General features: G+C 34.5%; 1 protein-coding gene across 2 annotated transcripts in view; it reads right to left on the bottom strand.

The window, feature by feature from the left end:
* The window catches only part of FUT8 (fucosyltransferase 8), a gene marked incomplete at both ends in the record, with an annotated part of 133,929 nt that overhangs the window by 75,958 nt on the left and 45,500 nt on the right, over window positions 1-12,471 (bottom strand). For both annotated transcript variants that reach the window (XM_080706769.1, XM_080706770.1), the window contains one exon: window positions 12,253-12,367. In XM_080706769.1, coding sequence (XP_080562895.1) covers window positions 12,253-12,367 — 115 coding nt within the window. The remainder of the gene's footprint in view (window positions 1-12,252; window positions 12,368-12,471) is intronic.

Raw genomic sequence — 12,471 nt, 5'->3', positions numbered from 1 at the left:
TCCCTAAGAACAAAGCTTCAGTATTTGCTACTTCAGTTTCTGTGGTGATGTAACCAATGTGAATAATGAGGACTGACTGTAAACTTTTTTTTTTTTCCTCTGAGATGGGATCTCACTTTGTTACCCAGGCTGGTCTCAAACCCCTGGTTCAAGCATCAAGCACTCCTCCCATCTGCCTTTGACGTAGCTGGGACCATAGGGGCACCACACAGCTCAACTACACATTTACTTTAATGTTTAATTCCATACTTGAATTGGTATTACTTTTAATAAAAAAGAGCACTAGAAATTGAATAAGCTTGGGCTCTATCTCCGAAACCTAAGTCTGTCACAGCTCAAGAGTCTCCATTTTTCACTGGGCGTGGTGGCACACGCTTGTAAGCCCAGCATTTGGTAGGCAGAGATGGGAGGACTGTGGTTCCTGGACAGCCTCAGCTATTTAGCGAGGCCCTTTGCAACTCAGTTAGACCCTCTTTCAAAAATAAAAAGACTAAAAAATAGGGCTGCATGTGTAGCTCGGAGGTACAATGCCCTTGGATTCCATCTCCGGTACCACAAAAAATAATAAATAAATAAACAAATAAATAAATAAATAATAAATAGTCTCCATTTTTCTTTCACGAAAGCCCTGCTACTCCATAATTACTGACTCATTGAAACTAGAATTGGATTCTGGAAGATGAACCCCAAGCCTGAGACTTGGTACTAAGGATCAAAATTGCTCCCATCATACAATTCCTGTGTAGAAACCATACTAGCTTTAGAATTTAGAAAATATTGTGAAGTGCTGAGACAAACTACTGTGCAACGTGTGACTTAAGAAAAAAGAGCCCTATTTTGAAAAAAACAAAAGTATTTTGAAAACAAAATACCTTTTTTTTGCAGTGCTAGGGATGGACTCCAGGGGCATTCTACCTCCAAGCTACAACCCCAGCCCTATTTTTTATTCTTTACTCCTTTCTTTCTTTCTTTCTTTCTTTCTTTCTTTCTTTCTTTCTTTCTTTCTTTCTTTCTCTCTCTCTCTCTCTCTCTCTCTCTCTCTCTCTTTCTTTCCTTATCTATTTATTTATTTATTTATTTATTTATTTATTTATTTATTTATTGGGTGGTATTGGGATTCCTGGAAACCCTTCTATCTCTGGGCTACATTCCCAGACCTATTTTATACTTTTTTATTTGGAAACAGGGTCTCTTAAGCCAGCGTGGATCCTCCTGTCTCCACCTCCCAAGCACGGGGATTGCAAGCGTGTGCCACCACACCCGGCTTTATTCTTTATTTTTGAAATAAGGTCTACAGAGTTGCAAAGGGCCTCACTAAGTAGCTGAGGGTATCTGTGAACCACAATCCTGTCTCAGCTTCCCAAATGCTGGGATTACAAGCATGCGCCACCATGCCAGACAGAAAGTGAAATACTTTTTAAAACAAGTAGATGCAAAGTGAATGCCTAAATTGAAGAAATTCAAATTTAAGTTCAAATTCAAGTTATATTCAAGAAAGTGAAAAGAATACAACTCTTGATAGGTGTTGTAATCCTCAAAGATTCAATGGGTTAGGAAGCAGCAACTAGAATACCATCAGTTGTTCTGTTTCTAGGTCATAAATGTCAAAGATCTCATACATATTCTTATATATACTATTAATAGGAAATGATGCTATAAGTCTTTTATTATTGATAATTAAGATGATGTGATTATATAAAATTACGTAAGCTATAAAATAAAAAATGCTGACAGTTATAGTGAAAGTAGTGCTAGGAATTCATTACTATTAGGCCTCCCAAAATATTTTTAAACTGCTAAGAAAACCTAAAAGCTGAATTCAGACTTGTCAAAAACTTAAATGAAGAAGAAACTAAGTATCTGTGGCTTAATGTAAATTATGCTAATATTAAATCATAATACTTAAGGACATAAGATTAAGGGCTATAATGAGATCACTGCCACATATCATCAAAATTGAATTTGAAGAAGTATTTATTTGCAGATGACATGATAACCTATGTAAAAAATCTAATGGAATCTAAAAAAAAAAAGCTAATAAAAGGCAGGCATGCCTATAGGCACATGCCTATAATACAAGTATTTAGAAGGCTAGGTAAGCAGTACCCCAGATTCAAGGCTAATCTCATCAATTTAGTGAGATCCTGTTTCAAAATAAAAAATAAAAAGGGCTGGGGTTGTAGCTCAGAGGTAGAATGCCCCTGTGTTCAATCCCCAGTACCAAAAGAAAACAAACAAAAATACTACTAGAATTAGTGATTTGGAAAAGTTGCAGGACACAAGATCAATATACAAAAATCAATTGTATTTGTATGTACTTACAACACTCAAAACAAGGTGATTCTAAAATATTAAAAAAAACAAAGATATCATAATAAAAAAGATTTTGAAAAAGAAGAAAAAAGTTGGAAAAATCACACTACCTGATTTTAACACGTAATAAAGCAATAGTAACCAAGACAATGTGGTATTAGTGAAAGAATAGACACATATGGATGAACAACTGGTTTTTGTCAAAAGTACTAAGGTAACGAAAAAGGATAAATTTTGAACAAATGGTTGAGTTTTAAGCCTTGGTACTTTAAGCCTTTATATTTGTTAATATAAAGCTTATATATTATAATATATAATTATATATTATATATAATATAAAGTTTATAATATAAAGTTTAACAAATATAAAGTTTTAAGCCTTTATATTTGTTAAAAATTTAGATTTATTTTTCCTTTTGTTCTAAATCCCCTTTACAGGCAATTAGACTTTAATTTACTCACTCAAAAATATTTATGGACCATTTATGAATGTGATGGGCAATGATCCTGGTTCTGTAGTATGCACAGAACCAGAGTACTCTCACATTCTCATACTGTTACATTCTATGCTTTGTTTTTGTTTTAAATGATAATCCATTTATTTAACTCATTACATCTACTTTGTGCAATATTCTAGTATAATTAACTTTATTTGGGGATAAAAATTTAAAAGCTAAATGCTATATTAATCAGAAACCATAGATATGATCTACTATATTTTCATGGTCTTGTCTTTAAAACAGTAGTAAAGTAATAAAAGAAAATATTCTACTTTTGTATGAAGGTCAGCATATAGTTCAAGTACATGTTATTACTACTTATAAAGACAGTAAGCAACTATTACATTAAAAATACGTCTCAAAATATTTTATTGTGTTCTATAACTAAGATTGCTAAATACTTATAAGAAATGGAAACTGTTAGTTAGAAAAATCCAATTAAGTACTGACAGAAAAGTAAATACAGGGCTAGGGATACAGCTGAGTGGTAGAGTGAATGCCTAAAAGGCAGAGGGCTCTGGATCCAATCCCTGGAATTGCAATATATATATATAGTTAGTTAGTGCAAAACTGGCTTCTGGTATTATCCTCTTCTTTTTTCACTTGAAAGATATATGTTTTCCCTCTTTTCTTCTAAGACTGCTGATTTGGTCCTTTTTATTTTATTCTGATCTTAATTTCCCTTTTAGTTTCTATAAACTTTTTGGATTTTTTGGTAAGAGTGCTGGGGATTGACCCCAGGGCCTCAAACATATTAGACCAAGCTATACTCCCTGTCCTTAAGATTCTATATCTTCAATCTTCTCTTATTCTAAGATAGTATGGCTTATTTTAAGTCACATTTTTTAAGTCTATTTGCCTCCTTTATTCTTCCATTTTACCTTTGAACTTCACCCCCACTCCCCAGCAACTGCTAGGTTGTTGAGAGTCTCTCCTTGTTACTGAGACTTGTCTTAAAATCCTCCTGTCTCAGCCTTCCAAGTACTGGGATTACAGGCATGTGCCACGATGCCTGGCTGAGAATCATTTTTAAATAACACATTAAAATGTGTTTTATACCCAAGGAAAATTTAATCAATGACTGGTTATTTAATGATATTAAAGAATGATTACTTAGGTGTGATAGTATGTGGTTATGCTTTGAAAAAGTTTATCTTTTAGAAATTTGTACTGAAATTATAAAATGAGTTTATAAAATATCTTAGATTTGCTTCAAAATGATCCTGAAGGTGGCAAGTAGTGATGGCAAAATAGATGAAACAAAACTAACAATAAAGCTAGGTAAGGAGTTTATAGTGGTTCATTATCATTTTATATATTTTTGTTTTCTATAATAAATATATATTTTTAAAGTGATGAAGGAGAATCTATGAAAACTTGGTATAATAAAGATATGGGAAAATACCAAATACAAAGTCAAAAATATCAACTCAAAAACAAAGAACTGCAGAAATTTTCAAGAGTGTGTGCATGTATATGTGTGTTCATCTATTTGTTTGGGTGTGTGGACAATTAATTCAGCAATACTTTCAGAATGTTACTTGAAATTTTCTGAGGTCAAACACGGTATCTATTTGACTTACCACTATATCCTTATCAATATACCTTAAGTACAGGATATTGAAGTACAGTACTTAGGGAATGAATGAACCAAGGAAGTATACAGTTAGACCTGGTCTCACACATAGAAAGATTCTGCAAAATCTCTGTGAATTCAAGATAAAGTAGATTTTGATAATGTTTAGAAAATTAGCATCATTTTTTGGGGGGTGGTACTGGGGTTCCTGGAAGCCCTTCTACCTCCGGGCTACACTCCCAGACCTATTTTATATTTTCATTTGGAAACAGGGTCTCTTAAGCCAGGGAGGCTGGCTTCGAACCTGCACGATTTTCCTATCTCCGCCTCCCAAGTGCAGGGATTACAAGTGTGCACCACCACGCCCAGCAGCATCATATTTTTTTTCCATTTTTTTTTTTTTTGGTGGTACTGGGGTTCCTGGAAGCCCTTCTACCTCCGGGATACACTCCCACGGGCTACACTCCCAGACCTATTTTATATTTTTCATTTGGAAACAGGGTCTCCTAAGCCAGCGTGGCTGGCTCCGAACCAGCGCGATCCTCCTGTCTCCGCCTCCCAAGCGCGGGGATTACAAGCGTGCGCCACCACGCCCGGCTTCCCTTACTTTCTATTAACATCTTTGTCCTGGGTCAACTTCTAGTAGGGCAATTGTCTCTTTGATTTCATTAAAGGTATTCCTGCTACCATGTCTGCATACTGCTTCTGGTTCTTAGCTTAGTTGAAATTTATATTTTTGATCTTAGAAAATATATGCTTTCTTAGTTCACTCTTAGGTCTTAGAAACTGTCTGCATTTCCCTAGCTGAACTAATCTCTAATAATCTATTTCAAACAGAGAAAGGCCTTGAAACTTTCTCTGCATCTCAGTGGCTTTAAATACTTAATATCTTAATGTAGTTAAAGTTGATAACTTTTTCTAAGAAGAATACTACCACTTCTGGCATTATTTAGGGTAAAAACAGCTATCTAGATCACTCGGTAGAAGCTATTTTATAACTCGGGTGATCTCATGGTTAATATATAAGCAAATAAATGAACTTTATAGTTATAGTGTGGCCTTAACTTTAAAGAATTAGTTCTTTCAAAGAAAAATAAGGTCAGAAATATCCTGAGTTGGAGTGGGGGGTCTCTATAAGCTGAAATATGTATTTAACAATGTCAACAACCTATTCCTAGTGTGATCTGTCTTCCATTCCAGATGACCATCCAGTCACTGTAATCCATACAGAGGAAGATAAACTTTCTTCTTTCTTTCTTTCCTTCTTTCTTTCTTTCTTTCTTTTTTTTCTTTTTTTCTTTTTTTTTTTTTTGGTGGTACTGGAGTTCCTGAAAACCCTTCTACCTCTGGGCTACACTCCCAGACCTATTTTTATACTTTTTTTAAAATTTGGAAACAGGGTCTCTTAAGCCAGAGCAGCTGGCTTTGAACCTCCGCGATCCTCCTGTCTCTGCCTCCCAAACTCGGGGATTACAAGCGTGCGCCACCATTCTCGGCAAATTTTCTATTTTTCTAACCTGACTTAATTTTGAATGAAAAAACTAATCTCTATCATCATTTAAAAAGTGAAGTAGACCGGGCATGGTGGTGCACACTTGTAATCCCAGCATTTGGGAGGCTGAGACAGGAGGATCACGGTTCACGGACAGCTTTAGCTACTTAGTGAGGCTCTTTGCAACTCAGTGAGACCCTGTTTCAAAATCACGAGACAAGGCCGGTACTGGAGCCAGTGAGGCCGGGAGCTGAGTCTACTGGGTGGCCAGGCCAGTGCTGGGGCCTTCAAGAGTGGGATTGGAACTTGCAAAGCGGCATACACAAAGAAATATCACAGGGAAAAAAATTGATGCTTTCCCTAATATGCAAAACTAGGAAGAAATGGGTAATAGGATGGCATCTAATGGAAGAAGGGACCCTATGGAGGAGCAATTAAGGTGACCAATCAGAGGAGATGGGACGGGGGAAGATGAAATCTCTTTAAAGCACATGATGTACGTAAATAAATATATCAATGTTAAACACTAAATCAAAGCATGGGATTGAGGGAGGAAGAGGGAGTGAGATGAGGATTGGATAAAGGTTGATTGGACAATGTGTACTTGGATATCCTAACAACAAGTCTTGTATTCCATTGTGATGTTTGACTACAATGCACCAATAAAAATGTATTTTAAAAAAATAAAGAATTAAAAACTGGAGCTGGGGGGTATAGCTCAGAGGTAGAATGCCCCCCCAGTACTGCAAAAAAAAAAAAGTGAAGTAGTTGTTCTCCATTTTCTTATCTTTTAATTTTCTATCAAAAAAGGGGAAAATATTAACCTACCAATTTCTACATCCTACTCAAAACATAAACAAAAATAAGCTCACAGAGAAAAATATTTTAGTATTGCTACTTTTTATATGTTTTATTTAGATTCACCTGAAATTGGCTCAATTTTGCATAAAATGTCAACTTTGGTAATACGTGGAAGTAAAAATCATTATCCTATACCATAAGATAGATAATATTTACCCAACTAGTAGCTTTCTCCTCTAGAGTTGCCAACTTTCAACTGCTCCAAACAAGTTAACAAATTAAGGCACTGGAGTATACTCTTTCAATAGTGTATGTTTAATATGAGTTGATTAGAAATGATAACATAAATCCTCTAATGAAAATCTCTTCCATGTGAAATTACTCAAAAGTCTAGGGAGATTAGTTATGTTATGGTAAAATATATGAATTCACAATGAAAACATCAGCAAAATTAATTTTTGTTTTTATTTTTATTCTGTAGTACTAGAGATTGAACCCATGGGCATTTTTTTCTCCAAGCTCATCCCCTGCCCTATTTTTTATTCTTTTGTTTTGAAACAGGGTCCAGCCAAGTTTGCAGAGGGCCTCACTAAGTAGCTGAGGCTGGCTGTGACCTGTGATCCTCCTGTCTCTGCCTCAAATTAATTTTTAGATGAGTCAAGTCAATATCAGAAAAATAGAAGCATAAGGCTGGGGATATAGTTCTGTGGTACAGCACTTGCCCAGCATGTGTGAGGCTCTGGGTTTGATCCCTCATGTAGCAAAAGAAAATAAATAAATAAATAAATAAATAAATAAATAATAAATAAATCAGACAAATAGCAATAGCACTTAATCTATTATGGTTTATTTAATACAAGAGTAAAACTAGTACAAATGCTATTTAAACGATGTGGGTCACAAACTTTGTTGATAAACATGAAAGACAAGGGCCTTAGGAGATTTGCTTTATCCATTTTATTTAAGCCTAATAGCATACCTGGGTTGTCTTCGGTCAAATTATTATAATCTTTTAATCAGTTTAATCTTTATAAACCATGTCATAAGGCCTTCATTTCTAATGAAAACATAATTCTGACAACCATAGACTTTGTCCCATTAAAGTCTAGCTGCCAAAAGCACCTCTTTATTTTTCAGCATCTTTATGAAATTGTTCCTCCCAAATAAGACTAAGAAATAGAATACATAAGCCGGGCGTGGTGGCGCACGCTTGTAATCCCCGCGCTTGGGAGGCAGAGACAGGAGGATCGCGCAGGTTCGAAGCCAGCCGCGCGCGCTGGCTTAGGAGACCCTGTTTCCAAACAAAAATGTAAAAGTAGGTCTGGGAGTGTAGCCCGGAGGTAGAAGGGCTTCCAGGAACCCCAGTACCACAAAAAAAAAAAAAAAAGAAATAGAATACATAAATGAAAACCTGAAAACAAACTTTGTTTCATAACTGAGCTGTATGACTATAAATCAGGCAGGATTTTCCTGAGAAATAATGATGTTTGCTCAACTCAAAGATTGTAGGAAGCTTAGATTCAAAATGAAACCTGTTGAGGATTAAGCTTAATCTAGATGGTTTTCTTTGTTCTGGGTGTTGCATTGTTCAGGATTTAATAAATGCTTGTTGTTGGTGTAAAGTGATAATAAGTTTCATTAGCATAGATGTAGGATAGAAGAAATAAGGATAGGTAGAAACCAGACAAATAAGGAAGGAAAATAAACTAACTTTATTAGATTCTACGAATATTCTCATCTTTACTCCCTAAGCCTGTATTCCTCCAGGTCTAAATTCTTAAAAGGCCCTTGAAGTCCAGATGATTAATGTCTACATACATTGCTAGTTTACACAATGTATTTTGTTTAGACTACATAAAGCCAAAGGAAAATATTATTAGAGAATTATGATATGGGTATATTCTAAACATTCTATCGACTTCATGAAGTCAACTGGGAGATAATAAAAGAATCAAACCACTGGCACACTCCCTGTGTTCCATGATTAACAGAACTGAGCTCACCACAATAACATGAGCCCCCCATACACTTCCCTTTTTTACTATTTACATATTTTCCTTTGAAAAGAAAAGCCTATAACCCTAAAAGTATGTCTTACATTAGAGCACTTGCGTTCTTTTTCCCTCCGTGTGTGTGTATATCCTGCCTTATTGCTTACATTTCTGAATAATCTCCTTGCTTTCTTAAATCATTATTCGTGTCATTTTTTATGCACAATAAAATTTCTTTCAGCGTCGTAAGTCAAGAACCTTCCTGGGCTGAGTTAAGGTCCTTCTCCCTTCTGGACCTCTTCAGACCCCAATGCCCAATTATAATGCTAGTAAAAATTTAATAAAACTAAAAATATTTTCAACTACATAAGCCAGTAGTCTTCAAACCAATCACTGAAAGAAGTTATAAAATTGACTGAATTATTTATCAAGAATACAATAAGGCCAGTTATGGTGGCTCACACTTGTAATCCCAGCATTTGGGAGGCGGAGACAGGAGGATCCAGGTTCACAGACAGCCTCAGTAACTTAGTGAGGCTCTTTGCAACTAAGTGAGACCCTGTTTAAAAAAAAATAAAGTATAAAAAATAGGGCTGGGATGTAGATTGGAGACAGAATGCCCCTGAGTTCCATCCCCAGGTACTGCCCCCCCCCCAAAAAAAAGGAATAAGGTATTTAAATGATGAAAAACTGGGAGGCATAAAATATTTAAAACATTTGCTTTTAATATCCCTTTTTCCTATCATTTCCTAGTCAGATACAAATTATTATGATTCTGTATATATACATTGCACCTTTCAAATGATTTTTAAGTATGGTGCCAAGATTAACTCATTCATCTGAAAAATTTCTCCAGTAGTAATGTTATATTCATAATTAAGAGAAAAACACTTGAGCACAGTGTTTACATGATTAACTCAGGCATTCTCAGTGAGTTCACCATAAACATTTTTATAAAATTATAACCAATATCATTGTCACACTTTAAAAGCAGATATTGCTGTGAGATGAGGTACAAAGTTAGAGAACAGAGCCAAAAGTAGCTTGACTTTAGATTCAATAATTTTTAAATTAGTTGCTTAGTATAATTATGTGGGTAAACTATAAATATTCCATACACCAGGAACCCACAACTCTGAATCAAATTGGTCAGGCCCAAACAATGACAGCCTTCTAATAATCTCCATTAATAAACTGTATGCACTACTTATTTTTAAGTACAAATATCAAAGGTCAAATATTTCCTTTTTTTTTTTTTTTTTTTTGCAGTACTAGGGATGGAACCCAGAGGCACTGTACCTCTTAGCTACACCTCGCCCAGCCCTATTTTTTTTTTTTTATTCTTCATTTTGAAACAGTGTCACACTCAGTTGGGAAGGGCCTTGCTAAGTAGCTGAGGCTGTCCACAGGAACCAGAGCTCCGCCTCCTGAATGCTGGGATTACAAGCATGCACCACCATACCTGGCTCCTTATTCTCTTTTTCAAAACTTTATTTTCTAGTCTCATACTCATTTCTTTCAGAATCTAAGTTACTTATTAGACTTTTTATAGTAATATTTCATTTACACTAATGATAAAGGAGCATAAACACACTTGAATACCAAGAAATGTTGTACACTTTATGGTGGTACACACCTGCAATCCCAGTTTACCTTTACAATGGGGAAAAATACATAAAAGTAAAAATTTATTATTAACTAGCAATGTTTGAAATGTAAGTTCATTAATATGCTAAGTTTTGCTATAGGTTAAAAGATCAAAAAAGTCAATGTAATTTTAAATCAACAACTAATTTATAGGTAAAGTTTTCTAATACAGAAAGAAATCAGCATAGAATCAATAAGCATTATAGGTGCAAAAAGTTGGTTACCTAAGAAATAAAAGAAAAAAAGAAAAAAATTATAGCAGAAAACAGGTACATAGGGAACTAAATTATGACTAGATCATAGTTTAAATACAGTGGGTGAAAATTTAATGAATATGTGGAAATGGATAAAAGCTTAAAAATCACTGTTAGTTCCATTCTTTAAAAAAGATGGTTTAGAGTTCACAGAATGAGGACCTAGTTGATAGGGGATAATTACCTCTTCCCTATGGAAGATGAAGTGCTTCTGATGCTGTAGACTTCTCTGATGCATGGTCATGAGAATATGAGACCAAGAAAGTATGCCAAGATCAAGTTGGTTTTTAATGATCTCTAACCAGTGTATTTTCTATTTTTCCTACTTAAGTATAGAAAATATGCACCTTAAAAATATATAAAAGCATGTCACTGCCTGCCATTTTGCTTTTAATCTTAAAGGGAAAGCACAGTGATTATACACAGACACCATGCTGTTAAAAATGAATTAGAAAAGAATGGGGTGGAGGATATCCCATAGCTATTTCAACTTTAAGTATTTTTTAATTTTGAAGAATTCTATCAACTCATTGTTTTCCTCTAAAAACTATTCTCTCAATTCCCTATTAATTCCTATTTCCAGACATTTAAGCTCTTCACCTATTTGGAAAGACCTATCAATTCTATTTTCCCAATCTCTAAATTTTGTTTCTTCACTTCAAATACAAACTGTCACATACCTTAATACATTTCATTGTACTGTGGTCCTCTTATCCTAAGTTATCTTGATTCTTTCATTCTCTTCAAGTCTTAACAGCTCAACCAAAATATTGTTGTCAAATTAATATGGTACTTTTATGTATAAAATCCTTCCAAAAATAGATTATAACTCCAAACCAGAAAACTGCTGGTAGTACAGTTCAAAAGTAAATATATTCTTTCTTTACCAACAGTAAGATTGTGTGTGTGTGTGTGTGTGTGTGTGTGTGTGTGTGTGTATATATATATATATATATATATATATATATATATATATATATATAACTAGAAAACTTTTTTTAAAAAAAGATTTAATTTAAAAGGGCCTGGCTTGCCAATATTTCCTACTTATTGTTATAATGGCATTTATGAAATGTTTTTCAGTGGCCATTTACTACCATGTATCATAAAGTTAACCTCTACAACCTAGTTCCCAAACCTACATTTCCAACTTATTTCTCTTCCTTCTTTTCACATAATCTAAAACTCCAGACCTCGTTTCTCATTTGAATTCCTGGGCTGCTCTTTCCTGGCTATGGGATACTGTTTGCATGATACTCGCTAGCTGAAATGTTCTTTTCCTCCATTTTTGTGTGTTTAAATCATACCTATCCTTTACAGTTCAGTTGAAATAATACAACCTCCATAAAAGTATCCCTTCTGTCTCCTTCCTCAAAACTCCAATAAGTGTTTCATTTAACTCTCTCTCCCATCAAATGTAGCACATTCATAATTATACTGTAGGTTTTGTGTATATGTGTGTGTGGTAAGTAGCCCCTCTTAGGGCAGGAATATTGTTTTAGCCACCACTGTGTTTCACTCAAGGTATAACACAATGTCTTTCTAAATAAATATATAAAATGAGTAAATAATTACAAAACACAAAAGCTAGGAAGACTAAAAATAATAATTCTTACTTTTAGTTTTAAAATTTTTTCTTTCTTTATTCAAAATTTATTTCTTAACTTAACCTTCTTACCTGGAGATATGTTATTCTTCGCTGGACTAGTTCAGTCAAATCTTTGGCCTCTTTCTCCCGCCAATCACCTGCTCCATCAGTTTGACTGAGGTAGTACAGATCTGTCATTATAGACCTGTGAAAGCAAACAACATTGGAGCTATAACTTATTTGTACTTCTTTACCTATTACACAAAGTCATAAGAAGAGAGCCAAATTCTTCATAAACATTGATGCTCA

This window comes from Muscardinus avellanarius (genome assembly GCF_963383645.1).
Source record: "Muscardinus avellanarius genome assembly, chromosome: 12".
Classification (NCBI taxonomy): domain Eukaryota; kingdom Metazoa; phylum Chordata; class Mammalia; order Rodentia; family Gliridae; genus Muscardinus; species Muscardinus avellanarius.
Note: the sequence above shows the minus strand (reverse complement) of the source record. Positions and strands in the feature narration are given on the sequence as shown.